General features: G+C 39.4%; 1 protein-coding gene across 6 annotated transcripts in view; it reads right to left on the reverse strand.

Moving 5' to 3' along the window:
- The window catches only part of RNGTT (RNA guanylyltransferase and 5'-phosphatase), a 425,454-nt gene that overhangs the window by 132,946 nt on the left and 269,567 nt on the right, over nucleotides 1-22,941 (reverse strand). For all 6 annotated transcript variants that reach the window (XM_030555911.1, XM_030555913.1, XM_030555914.1 and 3 more), the window contains one exon: nucleotides 12,570-12,670. In XM_030555911.1, the coding sequence (XP_030411771.1) occupies nucleotides 12,570-12,670 (101 nt within the window). The remainder of the gene's footprint in view (nucleotides 1-12,569; nucleotides 12,671-22,941) is intronic.

Below are 22,941 nucleotides of genomic sequence, written 5' to 3' on the forward strand. Positions count from 1 at the left end.
GATCTGGACAAATTGGAGAAATGGTCTGAGGTAAAGAGGATTAAGTTTAATAAAAACAAATGCAAAGTGCTCCACTTAGGAAGGAACAATCAATTTCACACATACAGAATGGGAAGAGACTGTCTAGGAAAGAGTATGGCAGAAAGGGATTTAGGGGTTATAGTGGACCACAAGCTAAATATGAGTCACTGGTGTGATGCCGTTGCAAAAATAGCAAACATGATTCTGGATGCATTAACAGGTGTGTTGTGAGCAAGACAGGAGAAGTCATTCTTCCTCTCTACTCTGTGCGGGTTAGGCCTCAACTGGAATATTGTATCCAGTTCTGGGCACTGCATTTCAAGAAAGATGTGGAGAAATTGGAGAGGTTCCAGAGAAGAACAACAAGAATGATTAAAGGTCTTGAGAACATGACCTATGAAGGAAGGCTGAAAGAACTGGGTTTATTTAGTTTGGAAAAGAGAAGACTGAGAGAGGACATGATAGCAGTTTTCAGGTATCTAAAAGGGTGTCATAAGGAAGAGGGAGAAAACTTGTTCATCAAGCCTCTAAGGACAGAACAAGAAGCAATGGCCTTAAACTGCAGCAAGGGAGGTTTAGGTTGGACATTAGGAGAAAGTTCCTAACTGTCATGGTGATTAAACACTGGAATAAACTGCCTACGGAGGTTGTGGAATCTCCATCTCTGGAGATATTTAAGAGTAGGTTAGATAAATGTCTATCAGAGATGGTCTAGACAGTATTTGGTTGTGCCATGAGGGCAGAGACTGGACACGATGACCTCTCGAGGTCCCTTCCAGCCCTACAATCTATGAATCTATAAACGTGAAACATGTCTCCTTCCTGGTAACAGAAGTAGATTGGATCACTATTACCATCTTCTAATTAATACCCACATGGAGAGGGCTATGATAATATGGACTAAATCCAGCTTCCAGGCTGGGAGGGTTGGATACCACTCTAAGTACATACAGGCTAATTCTGTGGGCAAACAATTAGTATACAGAGCCTCTGAAATCGACTTGGCACATTTTGATTAGAAAGGCTGCAGTGATGGTATTCACTTGACCCCATTTTGTGGATTCTAGAAGTAATCACCACCTATTAATTTCAATACATAGGCCAAAAGCAAATGATTTCTCACATTTCCAGCCTTGTCTTATATTAATCCATGTTGAACCTCAGATTCATGTTGTGAATAGTTGCCAGAAACCCTAAAGCATTCAAAAAGCCACCTCTCACATAGATGAGATACTGTTCAAATTCAACTCAAGGGTGTGACTGAGGCATATATATGTTACACCTTTGTACGCTGAAGGATGTATATATGAACACACTAAAACAAACAAAGGTTAAGACAGAAAATAGGCAAGTAAAAGATGCAAATAGGTAAGGGTGAAGAAACAAAAAATAGCAAATAGGTTTTATACTACGTAACTTCCCTGTTCCTTGATTAATATTAATCTTATAAGATTTTGGGGGCAAGGACGACATTGTAACTATTCTCAGTAGATAGTTAAATGCACGTGTAAGGCCTGGTCTACACTAAAGGCCTTGGTCAATGTAGGGAGGTTATACCGACCTAATTGTGTAGGGATGACACTACATTGTTCCTCCTACTGCTTTAACTCATCCACTATGCTGACCCAATAAATCCACCTTGGCAAGAGGCATAGCGCTTAGGATGATGTACTTAGGGTGATGCAGTGGCAGTGTAGACACTGCATTGCTAATGTTGACTTTAGGGGACTTCAGGTAGTGTCCTACACTACCCCATAGTGGCCGCACTGGTCACCTTTTAAAAAAAATTCTGCTGTCTGGCAGCCAGGTACACTGGAACACACCTCTTCCCTTTTAAAACCCCAGGAATTTTTTGAAATTCCATTTCATATTTGCTTGGCCTGGAGAGCTAACGTAGCAGCTGACCATGCAGGCTCCATGCAGCAAAAGTGCTCCTGCCTGGAGTACATAAGAGATGGTGGATCTCCTGGGTCTGTGTGGAGAGGAGGCTGTGCCAAGTAAAGCTCTGATACAGCTGTAGGAACTTCAACATCTATGTCCCGATGGCTTGAGGCATGGCAGAGAAAGGCTAAGACGGGGCATGCAGCAGTGCTGCATGAAAATCAAGAAACTCCGGCAGGCATACCAGAAGGAAAGGGCATGTTGTGTTCGTATCGCTCAGTGCAATACTGAAGAGCAGTGCAGGATCCACGCTTCTCACAAAGATGGCGGATGCGCAAACTAGCGGGGCTTTGGAAAAGTAGCATGAAAAGTAATAGGATGCCCATGGAATAACAGAATGGAGAAAACTGCATCATGGAACGCTGAACCCATGTTCCCAGCCACCCCGTGCAACTCGTTTGCACTCATGAGACATTGCAACCACTTCCCAAAACTCCTGGCACTAGATGGTGGTGAGTTCCACAGTGGGATAGCTACGCACAGTGCATTGCTCTCTGCATCCATGCAAACACTGCTACTCTTGATGCACATCAGCGACACAAGGAGTGTAGTGTGGACATGCAACAGCAGTTTAATTACAGTGACTGCTGTCTGTTGACATAACTTAAGTCAATTTAATTTTGTAGTGTAGACAAGGTCTACGCCTTTGAAAGACTTGGGTCCAAGCAATTAAACTAAAGGATTGGAGGTAAGAACAAGAATCACAGTCTATCATAGTAAACACGTATACCAACATATTTAAATACTGAATTTAAATATTTTAAAATGTAGTAGTGGTGAATATTGTGAAAATGAAATAATGTGGTGAGAAATATGGGAAAGGTTTTTATTCAAATAAAATCTTGCTTCTTTCTCCTCCCTTCAATGCTCCTTCCCATTAACTTCAAAGATGACATTTAAACCTGTCTTAGCTTCTTCTAGCAGCATTTAAGTCTTTGTCTGTTGAAAGAGTTAGAACAGCTTGAAGTTCAAAACAAAGGTTTCTTTTTGGACACTTAACATTTTAGCTGTTCAGCAGTTACCAAATGTGAATATTCCTGCTTCCTTCTACCAGGTGATTTGAGATATATGATATATGTTCTGCAGTGATCTGTGATATTTATTTAATGGTTACCTTTATTTTGAACTTATCTTCATATATTACCCTATCCAATCGTGACCTGTGTTGCTTTAATTGACTTCAAGATGGCTTCATATATACCGCCTACCACAAAATTATTTAACAGTGATATTTATCTATGAACTAATAAAAAAGAAAACAAACCGATCCAGACTTGATTAAAAAAAAAATCACAGCATGTTACACTCCACCTTATGATTACACACATATATAAAGCCAAAGGCAAGTGACTCAAAAAATGCTCCTTATTACATTCACAGCCCCAAAGAGATCAATGGAATGTAGAAGTAAATGCAGACTGTCCCCTTAACAAGAGTTCATTTTCAAACAAAACGATCTCAGTTTGGCATGTTGAAGCTGCTACTAAATTTGATGGATTTGTAATGAACGTAGGTTTAATACTACAAGATGTCATTTCCTCATTTAAAAGGTTAGACAATTAAGAATGCATATAGAAAACTAAATAGCTGCTGAGTGGAATTTTTCATAGGAAGTGTAGCATCTCTATTCAGTAGGAAGAAATGGTTCCTTTGGTTAGCTTTTCTGTTGTTTAATATACACTTCATTTTAATGGCCAGTTTAAGCTGAATAGAAGTTGAATGATTTAGATACTTTGATTTACACCTTGTCAGAAAATAGGGTATTCTCCTCCCCAGGTAAATTTTGACAAAACCAAAAAATACATGTTCGCTGAAATTTTCCACGGAAAATTGTTTCTGGCAGAAAATTGTGCATGTAAAACAAACAATTTTCATTTTGATACACCATTATAGTACATCATAGGATTTGTAGATCAGGTGCATCATGTTCCCATTTTCCTGGGCTTCATGGTTTGACTACATTTCCCAAGGCACACCACAGTTTCCCTTCTTGCTGAGCCACCATAGTGAATTTTCAGAGTACCTGACCATCGTGCCCTGTGGTTGATGCAGTCTGGTTGAAGAACCCAGCCCACAGAAGATAATGGAGATGTGAGGCACCTGAACTACAACTCTCACGGAGGCACATATCAAAATTTTCAACAGAAAGTAGACACTTCTTGTGAAAAATGTGTTTGGTCAAAACCACAAAAATAAGTCAATGGAAAAATTTTCAACTAGCTCTACTCTGAGTTCTTTGTTTCTGTAATAAAAGGCAAAGACTTCCAATTTCCTGAAATGTGGTATACTTGAATAATATTTCACCTTAAATCCAAGCTACATAACCTGTTGAATACTTTTTAGAAAAGGGGGCTTAGAACAAAATATATCTAACAAGATAGAGTAATTCATAAGAAATGGGTTAATTTTAGAGACGTGATATTTGGGATCCCGCTTCATGACCTCTTGTCTGGAGAGAAGCAGGAGAAAGCACAAACTTTTCCTTAACAGAACAACTAGCTCTTGGGTAGCTGACACTGCAGCAAGCGGAAAGTCCACCTTAAGAGAGGTGGGTCAAGAGGGAATTCAGCCCTCATGGTTTGAAGGAAGCAGGGCCTATAGTACATGTAAGAATAGATTTAAATTCCACTTTGCAAGCATACAGATAATTTTAGGATAATGTGAAGCAAAGCTTTAAAAAATCTGGAGAAATGAGTAGAATAATTATCTGACAGATGGAGATTGCCCAAGGCTGTCACTTGCACGCATAAAACACTGAGACGGAGTTCTTTTGTTTTTTTTTATAAATTCCAAAAGCATGCTGAATATTAACTGCGGAAGGTATAACATTATGTTCAGTATAAATGCTGTCCAGATTTAAAAGTGGATTTTTTTTTAACTGAACTAGTGTCAGAGAGTGATTCTAAGTATCCAGATACAAACAATACAGACCATATTGTGACAATACCACGAGGCAGAGTCTTCTGACGTCCAGATAAACACTGACCCAAGTGTGTTGTAACCCTCACCCTTCACTATGCCTATGATGGCAGCCTTTGTTGCACACTTCTATCACAAGAACCTTTGTGCCTTTTGCCATACTGTCCCTCATACACATAATGCACCCCCCAAATCAGTTTGCACAGCCAACACCCTGGCCTCGTTCAAACCCCTTTTTAAGAGCTACTTCTGTGATGCCTATGGTAAACTCCTTAATAAGTCTAAGCAAATGGCTTGTTAGGGATCAATTTACACTTCTTTTTCATTAATTAGAAAAAGAAAACTTGGACATTTACACTTCGCTAATATATGCAAATGTGTGTTCCTATCACTGTCATCCTCCCTCCCACTGAGTTCTACACCCATTTTTTGCATCTTGTCCTTGTTTATACTGTAGCACAGGGACTACTTTTTATTTTATGTTTGTAGGGCACTCAGGACAATGGGACCCCGATCTTGACTGGGATATCTGGGTGCTAATATAATACAAATTATAATCCTGTGGAATTAAAATATTGTTATGACTTGTATACAGCTCAGACACTAAAATGATAAGTGTGGTAAAAGAACCTGTGCAGAACAGAACACAACACCAGGAATGGAAAGGTTCTGTCTTTGAAGACCTGACAACCTAAACTGACAGTTCATAAACAAAGTAAAGAGGAAGGAGAGGACATAAATTAACAAAATACACTGTGCAGGTTTTTTAACAGTTTTTGTGTTATAATTTTTCCAGTCACTGGTTGGTTAATATTTATCAGGCTGGGAAGGCAAGGACAGACTAGTATTCACAGACAAATCTGTAGGATTTATAGGGCAACTCATTAATGAAATAAGGAGGCTACTATTTATATGAAATGACAAATCATGCTCTTCATGCCCATTCTGTGGCAATTAAAATTACTTGAGCTTTTTCCCGAGAAATGTTCCAGATTACTCTAGCTGTAAAGGAAGAGTAAATCACACCATCTAACATTACATCCAACCAAAGGGGAAAATGGCTTGCTTATATTTACTGTATCTGTGCCTAGCTCTCTATGGCTCAAAGAGAATAATTTTATAAAATTTCTTGGTAGCAAAAAAGTCCAGGATTTGATTATAGCAAGTGGATTGTGTCCTGAAACATATTTCACTTCAACTCCCAGTCTCCTGCCTTGTATTACTGACATTTGACCCTTTGTTTCAATTTTTCTGAATGTATGTGGCCAACATGGTTACATTGTCTTCTGCCTCTAGCACTCCCAACACACAGAGAAGGCTGCTCCCTACTCCCTGATACCTAAGAATGTTTTTGTAAAATTATACCTTATAATTTATTTCTCCCTTGGAAGATGGGTAAAATTCCTTCAAACCTTTCCCATATGTCGAAGTTCCGCGCAAAACTGATGCTCTTCTGTGATTTGAAATGGTATCAATGGTTTGACAAATCTGATTGTCCCACTTGTTTGGATGCTTCCATTCAGAGCCAATCAGACCAAACATTTGTCTGTTATTTGCTTTTAACATACTTTGTTCAGAAAGCCACCAGGCAAACTGCACAAAGGGAGAGCTAACAGAGAAATGACTGAAGAGTTTTGAGATTCAGCTCTTGTATGCCACTACTATGTATCTGGCAGTTTGTGGACACAGAAAAATTGATGCCTGAGGATTCAAACACTTCAGTATTTGTTTAATTTTTCCAGAAATGTTCTTAAAATCTGGCTCTTTGGGATAAGTTACCTTAGACTTTTAAAGAATTTCTCCATTTGTGATAAATCAAGGATGCTGCAGAGCAGCAAGTGAATATTTTCTTTCTGCTAATGTGCTTTGATTAACAGATCACTCAGCAATGAAATAGATACTTATGTTCATGTTCCTGAAGTTTTACTGCTATTAGGATCAATATAGTTTAGGCAAAACACAAGAAACCACTCAAAGGCTGAAGGGCCTGCAGTTATGAGACTACAACCTAGAAAAAATCTGAAAGGATTTCAAAGTACTGGCAAGTGAAGTTAGCCTTTTTTAAAATGTATGGACTAGGAGAGATCTCCTGTTTGAATGTCTTGTTTTTGTGAGATGCAGGCCTTCCACCAAAACTGATTTTCATTCAGCTGATTATTAAGTACAACTAAAATTGAACTGGGACTTTAGGATCAAGCATCTCTAACATAAAAACAAAAAAACTATAAAATCTGCCTTCTACTGGGATGGAGCAATGCCTGTAATTTACAGTAACTTGCTGTAGTAACAACATTTTATTTTTATAGAGACTTTTATCCTGATAATGCTTTACAAATTATGGGCTTGATCCTGCTCCTTTTTCATTAATGGCAAAATTCCCACTGATTTCAATGGGAAAAGGACTGAACAGATAAAAAGAATCATCCACCCATCCATCACCGAATACAGCTATGTCTGGAGTGGAACACAGCAGCTACTTAATAGAGAATACCAACACCTCAGAACAATTTAGAGAAGGAAACCACAGGAGGAATTTTAGGTAGGTAGAAAATCATTATACAAATGGAAATTTCATAGTCACCACAGACAACCCCTACTTTTTTTGTATGAAAACTACCACAAGATTATTACAAATAATTAGGATCTCAGTTACATATTCCATCTAAAAAACAGTGGGTCCAACAGCACCGTGTCCCATAATCCCATGCTAACGGCACTAGATAAGTACTGCTGCAGTGAAAAGACTGATAGTGGCTGAATCACCAACACGCATTGCTTAATTTGTAATTAAGCAAGTGCTGGGGCTCAAGCAATTTTTTAATTTTCATAACTGACATGGCAAGCCCAGAGGTGCGGGGGCTACGAACTGCCAAGTCTAGAGCTCCCGGGACTCAGGCCTGGCAAGCCCTGGCACAAATTGAGCACTGCCAACACCATTTCCTAAAGCAACTTGAGTATTCTTATAATTTGACCTGCACTAACACTGCTTAGGTTGTGAGCACTGAGAAGATGACATCCTGAGGCGGTAGGGATCTAGGTATTTGCCCATATTTAAAGTAAAAGTTAAAGTAGAATGGAGGACTTGCTAACTGTGAGCAGTAACCTTTGCTTACTATTTCAGAATCCATTTATTCAGCTCTCCACGGAGAGGAGAAAGGATTCTCAAGTGTTTATCTGAGATAAGTGTGGGTTTGTCTCACCATTTGTCATTGACAGATCAATATAGGGACAAATTCTGATTCCATAAACATCAGTGCTTAATTGTATTGTAAAATAACGGATGAATTTCAGGGAGCTCTCTAATCACTTTTGTATCGCTCAGCTGTCAAGCCTCCATCCAGTATATAGTATTTTTGATCTAAGGGAAAAAAACCACTTTCCTTAACAGATTGACAGTTACATCAATGCCTGCTTTTTCAGAAAGCCTAGCTTGGGAACGAACCAAAAGGAAGCCCAATGCCATAATTTTAGAATTGCTAGGAGCAACGCATTCAGTTTAATGAAACAGATTTTCTAGTTATATTAGAATTCAATCTAACAAGTGCTTGTTCATAGCCATTTTATTATAGCAGTGCTCAAAGTCCTGAAATTCCTTTTTAAAGCGTAAACTTACATGTGGTTCTTTTTGATACTCCTGCAGCATCTAAAAAATCCTTATATTTCTGTTACTCTTTTCAAACAACTTTATATCGCCTAGCCATGCTCGAAGAAAAAGACAAGAGGCAATGGATGTGGTTTAATTAGGCTGAAGCTTTATTCATTTAAAATGTCTGGAAATACTCAGCAACAAATTGTACAATGCATGTCACCAGTATTTCCTTGTTTCCACCTGTTTGGGGAGCTGGCTTCAGCTCTCCCCCTTTCTAATCAGTTCCCAGCCAGGCAACTGCTAGGACCCCACCAATATCCCCTACAAGGGTTAAGGGCGCTTGAAGAGGGAGGGAGATTGACTCCCTGCTGTACAAGACATTAGGAACCCTGAATCCTGCTTCCCCAGTTTCTTTAAGGGATGTTTTCCTTTACATCCCCTTCAAGTCCATTTTATCTGTTAACCGTACCCTTCTGTAATGAGTACCCACACTGGAATCTGCCACATTTTTTATTTACTAAGTTGCAAAATTTTAACCTAAAATTTAATAAAATAACCCTGCCACCCCATCAAGTCTTTCATCAACTGAGGAGAAGTGATAAAGCCCACTACACTTCAGCCAATCTGGCACTGAGGGAAAAATTCCTTCTCAGCCCTCAAGAAAAACTGGTGACTAGCAAAATGTCCACAGTGGATCATGAAGAAACCCAATTTTACTCTGATTCCACGATGGGTATTGCCAGCCTGATCCTTGTGAGAGGGCTTCTCTGGACCTGCCCGAAGAATAAATAATGCCCTCTCCACCCCTCTCGTCTGTTCACCTGGAATGGCAGTGCCCCCACCCCACACACCTGGTCTGGCCACTTCCTGTTCCTCCTTGCCTCATCCAGATAAACCTTCCCCCTCTGCCATCAATTGCAGATGGAGCCCTTATAAGAGGAACAAGCCTTTTTCTTCCAGTCAGCTAGATAAATGACCCACCTTACACAGTTCCTGGGAGTACATTGTTAAGGTTTTGCCAAGCAATAAACTGAATGATTAAATTAACAACTGCCAATTAATAGCACCATATTACTTATACATTATTTGTGATTAACTGGCCAGAGGCTATGATTTTATAGATCACTATTCAGCCTAAATATTTCCTTAAAAATTATAATAAATAATATTTTACTCAGTACTTCAATACATTTCTTTTGTCAGGCCCCTGTGAGTTTAGTTATGTTAAAAACTTCATTAAAATGTTAACTTTTAACAACAGTTAGCCTGCTGGTGTGTGGAGACCACAGTCTGTCATGCTGACCAATACTGTTTCATTGTTTCCTTGTGCTCTTCTGTTCATCTCTCTGTCAGTCTGTTCTCTTATTTATACTTGCCGATACTCAAATTGTAAGCTATTTTGGTCAGGGACTGACTTTTTGTTCTGTACAGCACCTAAGCACAATGAGGTCCTGGCCCACAAATGAGGTTCCTAGACACTATAATACACAAATGATCTAATAGCTGAAAGCCTGTGCTCTCGCACAGGTCTGACAGTTGGATCAAACAACCCATTTTCTATGCACACAGCACCTTATGTTCACACTCCTCCTTCATGCAGCCAATGAAACTGCTGCATGCAAGTTAGCCATAGAGGAAGGATAGTGATTGGTTGAGTTGCCTTTGATCTCACAATAGTCTAGAATTCTTTGCACAGGTGTAATCTGCAAAGTCAATATGGCTGTGAATTAAAAATTGAACAGGATACAAATTTAAGTGATTGAAATGATATTCTGAACAAAAAGTCAACTTGTAGCTGTTTTCCTTGCTTCACATTGACTATGTATATTCTACACCACAGTGACATGCAGAGTGATAATCCTGAATTCTTTTTCACATATATAATAATAATACTACATGTGATGTAGTACAGCACACACTGAAAATATGTAGTGTCTATATGCTGATAATCAAGAAACCCAGGTAAAAATATGTAGGTTTGTAATCTAAGTTGTTCATTTACCCTTGTTGCATTTGATATTTAGAGCTTAATTTTCAGAAGGGGCTTCCTAAACTGGCTATTCAACACCTGCTTATTCAGGGAATATGGGCACCAAGATATATAAAGTAGGCTTGGAAGGATTAGATTTTTATCAGTAAATGTAGGTAAACATCAATTTAACCCTACACACGCAAACTGACAAAAAATATTTCCATTGATGATACTGAAATTTATAAACATGCAAAGTAAATAAATGATGCTTGAGAGTTTGATTTTAGGATATTTATTTTATATATTTTTACATGCAAGATTGACAATTTGTGTTTTAATGGTTCTACAGCTTTAACTTCTTGAATCTCAGCATCTATTGTCAGCAATTGTGAATATTTAAATAGATAAAAACTGAAAAAAAGTTTAAAAATAACATTGATATTATCTGTCAAAATTATAAATAAATACAACTCCAATTCCATCAAGCCTGCATACAAGTAACCATGTGCACACAAATTTAGAAGTCACTTCTGCATTTTGGACACCAAACATATAATGTAGCTGGAATATAATAAATGTTTTCCGTGTCTGAAAGTAGGACTTCCCTGTGAAAACAGACTAATGATTTATCTAGTCAAGTATCCTACCTCCAACAGATTCTAGGTGAGCTTCTAGAAATTGTTCTTGTTTATAACAACATTTTACTTTTCTAATCTAATAGTAACAAATCTACCAAACTGAATACATTATAATCAGCATCTTTTCTTTGCTTATTATTTCTGTGTGAAATCAGCATCATCTTATCAAATGCACACTCCACTCAAAATGAAATGAGAGAACTTTTTTTGTTTAGACATCATGGCTCATTACTGTAACATTTTCAAGCTTCAGCAGAAATCACAAAAACTGCCCTGCAATTAAATACCTTGTTTGGCTAATAAAGCTTAACTTTTATTATGGAAAATCATCCGGTTAAGCAGTTATAATGTGATTTCTATCGATATCCTTTTTTAAGAAAGCAAAGATGATAATGTGTTTTTTGTTTTAAACTGGAAACATCTGCCTCTCAAAAGCTAAACTTAAAAACAAACATCCTAATATATTCCCTAGCAGTAACAGGTATTTTCTGGCTTTGTGCCATATCCACAAGTGAGTACTTCTGTATATTTTCAAATAATTCTCTGTGTCCTTAGGATGAGACACACTCACAATCTATCGCAATCTCTATATATTAATAAGACCTGCAAGTATTTTAGAGAGTTAGATGCACTATTATTACCATTATTCAATTCTGTTCACAGGAATCATGAGCAATATATGAATTAACTGAAAAACTACTTTCTTCATAGTTACTAGAGGCATAAAGAAAAAAGCTAAAAGTAAGTATATCAAACTGTCAGCAGGAATGAAACCCAGATATTAAAATATTAAACAACCTGAAAATCAATTAACTTGATTTTAAACAAAACCTCTTCCATGGAAAACATAACTTAATGACTTAAACCCCAGTACAATCACACATGGTAACTGCCATTGCTTAATACATTTATGCAATTTACAAGCAGCAGACGTACCAGACAGAGAAATATGTAGAAATGATGTAATCTAAAGACCATTTAAATGTCTTGGGCTATGAAACCTTACCTTCCTTGATGGGGTTTTGGTGGATATTAAAGAATAACTAATAAGTCAAAGAGCTACATTAAAGCAAGGTCTTGAATAAATCTTCATTGTTATATCATTTTGTGCAATTGTGGATAGATGATAATTTAACATACAGCAAATTTAATTTTTAAAAGCACAAGAGATGCTGTTGAATTTAATGTGTCTTCTTTAACAATAACAAATTAGGGAAATTCAGTTATAAGACTGACCAGATCTACGTTATATACATCTGCGGTACAGCTTCTTGGTACAGTACCAACCACAAGTCAAAGAAACAACTGGCTAGGCTTCTAATGGACAAATGCTACAGAAAGTGAAGTAGGGTGTGTGTGTGGGAGAAGGGGAGGTAAACCTAGAAAAGATCAAGTAATAATACCAGAGAAATGTTTGCTGCTAAGGACCATTCAAGTGAATATTTTAGGTTATCTTTAAAAAGGGTAAGGAAGGGAAGAGATTACATACCCTTCTCCACCAATTCTTGTTATCTTTAGACGAAAATCAACAGAATTCAGACTGGGTGGCTTCCATTTCAAAATATCATCACATCGACCAGGCTTGTATTTCTAAAGCAAATTAAAGAGCAGTTTAATTATGCTTTATTAGGCTTTTTAAAGCATTTTCTACTTTATCAACTGTTTACTTCTAGGGTTGCTGTAGTTAAGTATATTCTTTTAGCTGAAGTATTTAGCAAAATGTATGACAAAATACAATAGTTGTATGCAACAAATAGAGTATTCACCATTTTATTTACATCTGATTCGCTATCCCACTGTATTCAAACAATTGCACAAGATAAAGAACTGAGAAAGAAAATATAAATTAACATATTTGTCATGTCTTTCTGGCTAATAAAAAGATAACATTCTCCTACAAAGGTGTTTTCACGTGGAAACTCAAACTGAGATGAAACAGCATAAGAAGAATCTAAAATGTTGACATCCTTTCTCTCTCTCTCTCTCTATATATCTCTACATAAACAACTTTTTTGCACTCTCAAATTTTTCAGACAATTTTAAGACCAGTGACTCTGTTAGCTATACCGCTTTTTGTGTTTGGTTATGGTTTTTTTCTTTAAATACAAAGTGAATAAGTCATGATAAGTCACCGTATTTTTTTCTCAGATGGATCCAATTAGAAACATTTTTCTACCAATGGAAGACTGTGCTGTGTAAAGATTAAAGAAAACCATGACAGCTACCTCTGTATGCTGCTTTTCTATCCAGGAACAATAAGCTCAGACAAGTTGCCTAAGAGATAGAGTACCTGCTTGACTAAACTGTAAGATGCAACTTACAGGCTAGAACGAAAAGTATACTATGTTAAGTATTTAGGGATATGACAGAATTCACTAGTTCCCTGTATTTTAAAATAAAGTCAGGCAGTGGATTAGGGGTGAGAGTGTGTGCAGAGAACTACCTTGTTACCTACTACTATATGATGTTATTTGCACTTAAACTAGGACTCATCTATGTGATTTACATGTAAGAGACCCATGGCATTTAGTCAGAAGTTCCTGTCTGTATTTAGCATTTCTATTTCTTTATAATGTAAAAGAAGCAATCTTCTCTTATATCACCAGAGATAAAACTAATAACCATCATTAAGGCTATGTTTTAGTCATGGGTATTTTTAGTAAAAAAGTCATGGACAGCTCACGGGCAGTAAAAAAAATTCACGGCCTGTGACATGTCCATGACTTTTACTATATACCCCTAACTAAAACTTGGGCTGTGGGTCTGCAGGTGCTGGGGGGAGGGGAGGGAGGTCCAGGGGCGCTGTGCGTGCTCAGGGTGGTGGTCCAGGACCCCCACTGGCACTGGTGAGAGAGGGTGGCAGTGCATGGCCCAGGACCCCTGCTGGTGCTGTGGGGGGGGAGAGGCAGGCAGTGGCGCATAGCCTGGGACTCTTGCTGGAGGGGGAAGGGAGGGAAGGGGTAGGGAGCCTTACCCAGCTCTGACTGATATGTCTCTGCAGCTCCTAGGTGGAGGGGCGGCCAGTAGGGCTCTGCACGCTGCTCCTGTGACAAGCGCCGGCTCCCCAATTCCTATTGGCTGGGAACTGCAGCCAATGGGAGCTGCAGGGGTGGTGCCAAAGCTGCGGGCAACACATGGAGCCGCCAGGCCCCTCTGCCTAGGAGCTGCAGTGACATGCCAGTGGGAGCCGGGGAGCCACCCCAGGTAAGCACCGCCCCACACCGCAACCCCTGACACAGGCCTGAGCCCCCTCCCACACCCCAACTGCTGCTGCTGCTGGACATGGGGCTGCCCGAGCTGGGCAGCCCCTGAACCAGCCACTGCAGATGTCACGGAAAGTCACAGAATCAGTGACTTCCATGACCTCTGTGACAGACATGAAGTCTTAACCATCATTAGGATTCATTAAGTTCATTGGTCTGCACAACAAAATAAACATGCCACCACTCTCTTTCTCCTAGATCTATCATTTCAGTGGAATTAATAAGATATGACTGCACTGTAACATTGAACTGCTTTTCCTTGCTCTGCTTGATATGTACACTATTGTGAGCTATCCTGGGAAAGCTGACTATCTGCACACCCTTCTGCAAAGGATACTGTTGGTGATATACAAAAAAAGTCACAAGCCATAAAATATTAATCTCTCCTCCTTCTTAGAGTCAGGGCAGGCTCTAGGCACCAGCAAAACAAGCAGGTGCTTGGGGTGGCACATTTCCAGGGGGCGTCATTTTGGCTATCCTTTTTTTTTTTTAAAATTTTTTTTAAACTCACTTCCTCCCCTCTCAGAAACCTGCAGAAGCGGAACCATGGAGTAGTTGGGGATCCAGCATGGGAGCTGAGAACCCAGGGGACCCTGGGAGCTGTAGTCCCTTGCCTAGCTCCCTGCCTACAGAGCCAGCGCTGGAGCAGGGAAAGAACTACATTTCCAAGTAACCCCTTGGCAGCTATCAACAGGAAATGGAGGGGTAGGGAGTGAGGTAGCTGACCCATGCTGCGAGTTGAAAGGGGTGGCACTGTGAATGGGGAACAAGTGTGCCCAAGGAGTAGAAGGCTTTGCCCCAGATGTCCCCTTCAGAAGACTTCCCCAGACTGCATTAGGGATACTGGTGTGACCTCACCTTGCAGCCACAAAGAAGGAATTGGGTGGACTAAATGGACAGTGCATCTCTCTATCTGAAGCCTAACAAGGGAGCTACGTGGATCCCACTAGAATTTAAAATGAAAAGGGAAGAGAGGCTCTGCTAGGGGACTTAGGCAGCTTTAGATACAATACCAGGCATGCAGGAGGATTTCCACTTCTGAGCCATGGAAGCAGAAATGGACTTTTCCTTTCCAGATTTAGCTAATATTCAGAAAGGGAATCTAGCACCTGCCTTCCAGATTTGAACACCTCAAAATTCAGGAGCGCTCAAGCTCAATTTAGGTAGCTGTTACTTCATTTCTCCCAAATCAAATATACTGATCCACTGTAACTTGCTGTAGAAAAAGTAGGATAAGAAATGAAGCAGCAAGAAATGCTTCCCAGTGGTTTTTAGAACTGAAATTGCTATTTTCAACAGCTATCGGCCCCCCTCCCCTTTTTTTTAGGTTGCCTATCCCTGACATAGACTTACTTATCTTAACCGAACACGACAAACCATTATTCAGAGTAAGGTCTTTAACCTTTCCAGACTGCATTACTTCACTTCATATTTTAAAAAAATCCATTAATTATTTATTAAATTAATCTATCCCGAAAATATTTTTTATCAAAATATGTTGATAGAAAATTGAAATAACTAAAAGTCCTGCACATCATCTTATTCAAAGTAGAGTTACTCTCCACAGTGGTTCTCAAAATGCATTGATGATGACAAAACATTCATTTATTTTATTTTATTTTTTTTGGTGAGAGAATGCCACTAAATAAGGATGATTTTTTACTACTAAATACATATTCCTGCAAGAAATGACTGAGTTTAATAAATGCAACTGTATTATTTATTGTTGTGTCTTCGGATTCTAATTTGGCTACGGCCAAATAGTATTTCTAGTTATTCAGTATTTGACCAAGTATGAGTTCTTTGATATACGCCAATTTGTACCAGACTTCTCCATAGTTTGTTTGTGAAGTCGTAAGTTATGGACTGCTCTTATCACAGTTACTGAGAAAGCGCGAGCAGAGGAAGGAAGCAAAAGTTGTTAGAGCAGCAGCTGCCTTTCCTTTGACGAAATGAACAGAAGGTTCTGCCATTCCATCTACTGCTCTGTCCTTCCAACGTGACTGAAGTTCCCTCACTATCCTACCATACTGTATCATCTGCCAAGACATGTAGAAAGCTGAAACCTTCATCTACGGATCTACTGGTGTAGCAATACTTAAAATATAGTAGATTGCAAGTGGTAAATTATTTGCAGAGCAAGATTATTGGAGTACACATAATGATGGGTTTATTAAGAACATAAGAACGGCCATACTGGATCAGACCAAAGGTCCATCTAGCCCAGCATCCTGTCTTCTGACAGTGGCCAAAGTCAGTGGCCCCAGAGGAATGAACAGAATAGGTAATCATCAAGTGATCTATCCTCTGTCGTCCATTCCCATCTTCTGGCAAACAGGTTAGGGACACCATCCCTGCCCATCCTTGCTAATAGCCATTGATAAACTTATCCTCCACAAATTTATCTAGTTCTTTTTTGAACCTTGTTATGGTCTTGGCCTTCACAACATCCTCTGGCAAAGAGTTCTGCAGGTTGACTGTGCATTGTGTGAAAAAATTCTTCCTTTTGTTTTAAACCTGCTGCCTATTAATTTAATTTGGTGGCCCCTAGGTTTTTGTGTTATGAGAAGGAATAGATAACATTTCCTTATTTACTTTCTCCACACCAGTCATGATTTTATAGCCCTCTAACATATCCCCGCTTAATCGTCTCTTTTCGAAGCTAAAAAGTCCCAGTCTTACTAATCTCTTCTCATATGGCAGCCGTTCCATACCCCTAATCATTTTTGTTGCCCTTTTCTGAACCTTTTCGTATTCCAATGTGTCTTTATTGAGATGGGGTGACCACATCGGCATGCAGTATTCAATATGTGGGCATACCATGGATTTATATAGAGGCAATATGATATTTTCTGTCTTATTATCTATCCCTTTCTTAATTATTCCCAACATTCTGTTAGCTTTTTTGACTGTCGCTGCACACTGAGTGGATGTTTTCGGAGAACTATCCACAATGACTCCAAGATCTCTTTCTTGAGTGGTAACAGCTAATTTATACTCCATCATTTTATATGTATAGTTGGAATTATGTTTTCCAGTGTGCATTACTTTCCATTTATCAACACCGAATTTCATCTGCCATTTTGTTGCCCAATCACACAGTTTTATGAGAATCCTTTTGTAGCTCTTTGCAGTCTGCTTGGGACTTAACAATCTTGAGTAGTTTTGTATCATCTGCAAATTTTGCCACCTTGCTGTTTACCCCTTTTTCCAGATCATTTATGAATATGTTGAATAGGACTGCTCTCAGTACAGACCCCTAGGGTCACCACTATTTACCTCTCTCCATTCTGAAAACTGATCATTTATTCCTACCCTTTGTTTTCTATCTTTTAACCAGTTACTAATCCATGAGAGAACCTTCCCTTCTTCGCCCATGACTGCTTACTTTGCTTAAGAGCCTTTGGTGATGGACTTTGTCAAAGGCTTTCTGAAACTCTAAGTACACTATATCCATTGGATCCTCCTTGTCCACATGCTTGTTGACTCCCTCAAAGAATTCTAGTAGATTGGTGAGACATGATTTCCCTTTACAAAAAACGTGTTGACTCTTCCCCAACAAATTATGTTCATCTCTCTCACTTTTTTTTTTTTTTTGCCCTTTAGACAGAGACAGGTAATGGGACTGAGATGTAAAGTAACCTAAAGTCAAGATCCAAAGATCAGGACTTCTATGCCAAACCCTGAACAAAGAAATCCAAAGGCTTCAGAGGGCTCTAAGCAGGTACAAAAGCCTCTTCCAGGGTGAGGACTTTTTAAGCTCATGATCCTATTCACTTCTCACCTGGATGATGAAGGCTACACAGGCCAAACTCCCCTTTGGGAAATGACATTTCCCAGATAGTGGAAAGACTATGCCAGCTTGTCTGGTGTAGGACATTGTATTCTTAAAGAAAAGATGCATTTACATGGTGCTTGCCACCTCAGATCCATCACATCATGGACGTAAAACAAGCTCTTAATATAAATAAAAATTAAAATTGCATTAAATTACCAAACTCAATGTAAAATCAAGAGGAGTACTTGTGGCATCTTAGAGACTAACACATTTATTTGTTAGTCTCTAAGGTGCCACAAGAACTCCTGTTCTTTTTGCAGATACAGACTAACACGGATGCTACTTTGAAAAATGTAAAATCAGTTGTGCAGAAGAAAAGAGAAAGAAGAAATATTCCAAGGCAATGGATGAAAAGAAAAAGTTGAGGAGAAATTTACGCACACTGACACACACACACCTCTAACTTATTAGAGGCAATGGGCTTTTTCTTGAAGATGGAGTTATTCTTTCTGCCTTTGCTACTAGGAACCAGCAAGAACTTAACAGCCTTGGGTCATACATTTGTGGCAATGGTAAAAATTTCAAAATTATTGCTGACATGCACCGTGCTTGCTGAGGACAACACTAACTTGCATAAGCAGATCCAGAAGAACATGCCCTAGAAGCAATGGCAGTACAACCACACTAGTACAGGCCCTTACCAAAAAGAGAAAATGTATAACTTCACAACAGTTCTGTTAACACTAAGGAACTGCTAAAAGTTCCCAATGATCCACCAACATTTCTCTAAACATTTTGAAAGGGGCAGATAGCAGTCAGACCTTGAAGCTCATTGCTCTTAAGAACAAGTTGCACTGTTCTCAATAGTGAAAACGTCGATGTGAAGGACTCAAACTCTCAGGAATCCAGCTTAAAATGAAATCTCAGCCTGGCAAAAACCACAATAATCCTTGAGAAGGGGTTCATTTCCTCACTGAATGATCACATACATACTAAACAATACTGAGCCCGTGTCAATCTGAACACTAAGTACTGAATCAAAATACTGTTTAAATATTAGTTGGAAATAATCAAGGATTTAGCACGTGAAGCATGTAAAAAGACTCACATTAGAGCAATCATAGCACATTGCAGAGCTGTTCTGCCTAAAATTATAAATTGTTCTAGGAAATAGATCCAAAATTTTAAAGAAAAATTTGAACCAATTTGTTTAAGACCAAACTACTCACTGAAATTGTAAGTATATAGTGAATGACAAATTTACCCTGAGCAGAAAACAGTTATAAATGCATAACACCACCTTTTCAAGTATATTAATCTACACACCTTCTGAAAGTAGAGATTAATGCTTCAATATGAAGCCTATTAATTCACTCCAACCACAGAAATCAGAACTGTTGAATTTTGCTCACAGAAAAGTATATTGGCAATCCAAAAGCCATTTAAATTGTTAAGTAATTCTCGGGAAAATTTTTTATCCGTTGATGCTAATGCTAAGTTCCATATCTAGATAATTAGAAAGAAGTCCAGCACATCTGTTTTGGAGGAGCACATCATATCCAAGGTCCATCCATCACCAGGCTTCACAACAGTCCTCGGTTTTGCAGCACTGTCCTGCTTTGGTTTCCAAAACCTCCTGTCCCAGTTAAAGCAGCTACCCTCCTCCCCACGTCATAACATTTCTTCCCAGAGCTGGACCTTAGCGTCCAAAATATGGGTGTTAGCATGAAAACCTCCAAGCTTAGTTACCAGCTTGGACCTGGTAATTGCTGCCACCAGCTAGGAATTATACAGTGCCTAGCTCACTGTGGTCCCCCAAAACCTTCCCTGGGGGACCCCCAGACTCAGATGCTTTGAGTCTTACAACAAAGGGAAATAACCCCCTCCCCTTGTTTCCTTGTTACTTCCTCCCAGGCTCCCCTCCCTGGACGACCCTAGGAGATTCCCTGCTTCCAGTCCTGGAAACACAAGTACCAAGAGATCTAATCTCTCTTCCCCCTCACCCAGAGGGTATGCAAAGTCAGGCTTAGTAAATCTAGCACAAAGAGATTCTCCCCTTGACTTCTTCCTCCCACCAATTCCCTGGTGAGCTGCAGACTCAATTCCCTGGAGTCCCCACTAAAGAAAAACTCCAACAGGTCTTAAAAAGAAAGCTTTATATAAAAAGAAAGAAAAAGACATTAAAAATAGTCTCTGTATAAAGGTGACAATAAACAGGGTCAATTGCTTAAAGGAAAAAAATGAATAAACACTTATACTTATTCCAAAAGAATACAATTTAACACATTCCAGCAACTACACACATGTAAATACAAAAAAAACAATATAAACCTATTGTCTTACTATTCTTGTACTTACAACTTGGAAACAGAAGATTAGAAAGCCTAGAGATAAAAAAAATCACTCTTAGAGCCGAGAGGGCACAGACACAAGACAAAGAACAAAAAAAACTTACACCCAAAACTTCCCTCCACCCAGATTTGAAGAAGTCTTGTTTCCTGATTGGTCCTCTGGTCAGGTGTTTGGTTCCCTGTGTTAACCCTTTACAGGTAAAAGAACATTAACCCTTAGCTATCTGTTTATGACACCCCCTAGCAGGGGTTTTGGTGGGCAAGCCAAATTTCAGTGAGTGGTCCTGCAATTCGGAGCATGGAGTCCCAGTGCTACTCACTCTAATTTGGCCCGGCTACCCCCACACCAGGGAAACCGAACGAATCTGAGTGGTGTTGTGACCCTGTGCACCGATGGCTAGGTTGCAACACCAAAAGTGGGGAGCTGAGCCCAGCAAGCTCTGTAGGTGAAGAGTCACCTACAGAGGACGCTGCAGGTTGAGCGCAGGATGAGCTCACTCGGCAACTCTTCTCTTCCCCATAAGCAGCACCCAATCTCACACTCCTGAAGGCCTCCCACCTCGTGAAGGGGCAGCACCCCGTCTTCCCCAGGGGCAGCATCTATCCTGCTTTAGCCACTCAAAATGTTGGAAGATATGCATCACACCAATGAGAAGTTTCCAGAGATCCTGAAATCATGGATAATGACCACTGGAGCATACCATGGTTGAGATTATGTCTATCTAAAACCTCTCTTTTGGGAACTTGTGCTTTCAATAGCCATTCTGTAAACCTGAAATGAATTAGATCTTCATGGAGGGTGTGGAGAAGTACTGGTGACAGATATTGCAACTGCATGCAGTATCTTTGTGGGGAACATGTTGTATTAAGATTAAGCATGGTTACATATCATTGTGGGCCAGGGGTTGTACGCAACTCCAGGGAGGGATGCATACTTTTAGCTCCTTCAGGAACTAAAAACAGCAGAGGGTGATTAAGCTGAATTACTCAGGCTGTGACAGTATACTCCAGGGGCCAGGCTGCAGAGAGATACCAGCCCATAGGAAGGCTTGCATATACTAGTTCAAACTGGGTTTTCCAGAGACCAATAGACAAAGAAAGGGCTTTTGACATAAAAGATTGCATTTAAACTGATTTGGGACCTTCTTTCTGATTCAGCAAATGGACAGGACCTTATGTAAACAGAAGGCCCCAGCTCTTGCAGAAGGGTTGGAAAGTCTTTGGCCTATGAAGGTCCCCGTAAGACTGATGGGTGACTTCTGGTAAGCTTTTAGTAGGTGCATAGAAACTTTTATTGTTTTTATATTTTCTTTCTGAAATATTTTTACCTTAACAATAAAAGTGGTCACCTAGAAATGGCTGTGTGGTAACTCGTAACTGTGGGGAAATAGGTTGTTCATAGCCCTTGCAGAGAAATCAAAGCCCAGGTGTTGGCCTTTCGGCAGACTGGTTTGCTGAGGATATCATAGTGTAAGGCAGGGAACTGTGTCACCTTAAAACTCCACCCTGTCACAAGATCTGAACCTGTTTGGGCATTCCTGACCTGGAGCGAGGGGGATTTAAGTGTAGTGACCCTGAAATGGTGACAGTGCTTTCTCCAAGTCTTCAGACAGCTGTGTGCAGTGCTGATTTCCTACTAAAATATAGAGCATCTAAAGGGCTAAATTAACTGATGTCAGATGCTAATGGTCCCAAGGTTAAAAAAAAGAATGTCTATGATCAGAGCATGCAGGCTTTCCTTTAGTCATATTCCCTACACCATCAGTACTGAGGGCAAAATGGCTTAAGAGCCTCTATTTCTGCTATCACCTGCACCAGAGTGGTGGGCCTGGACTGTGGCCATCCTTATACTCTATGCTACAAGCATAAACCAAACATTGATAGCACAGGTTGATAACGTTACTCAATAGTATGCATAAGAATTAAATCATTATCACCTTTTTGCCATTATTACAATTCTGAGGCTATGTAACAATATAAGTATCTTGTTGCCTTCATCCCTTCTACAATGCATCTCAGAAAATCATTCAAATTTTTGCATAGTGAAGGAGCATCATTATGTTTAAAAGTGGTGTTCCACAAAGGAACCGTATTAAGTCCAGGCTCAATTTATTCAAAAGATGTTTCTCTCCTCTAATAGTTTGCATCATTCATCTGGGTAGACAATAAGATATAAGGGTTTCCATTAATTGTTCACCCCCTATTTTCTTAATCTTGCATAATAACTTACATTTAGGATCTTGGACATTATCATTCTTTAAGACCTAAATAATCAAAATAGTCACAGCAACTGTCTTTAGGATCTGACAAGACAAACATGAGGGCAACTTCGAGTGAGCTAAAATGAGAAAGACTGCTAGCAGAATAAACAGATTTTGTGAAGAAGTGACATCAGTGGTTCAGAACATACAAGAGAAGAGGGCATTCTTAACTTAGTCATATATTCATAGATTTTTAAGGCCAAAAGGG

Source organism: Gopherus evgoodei, chromosome 3 (genome assembly GCF_007399415.2).
Source record: "Gopherus evgoodei ecotype Sinaloan lineage chromosome 3, rGopEvg1_v1.p, whole genome shotgun sequence".
Taxonomy (NCBI): Eukaryota; Metazoa; Chordata; order Testudines; family Testudinidae; genus Gopherus; species Gopherus evgoodei.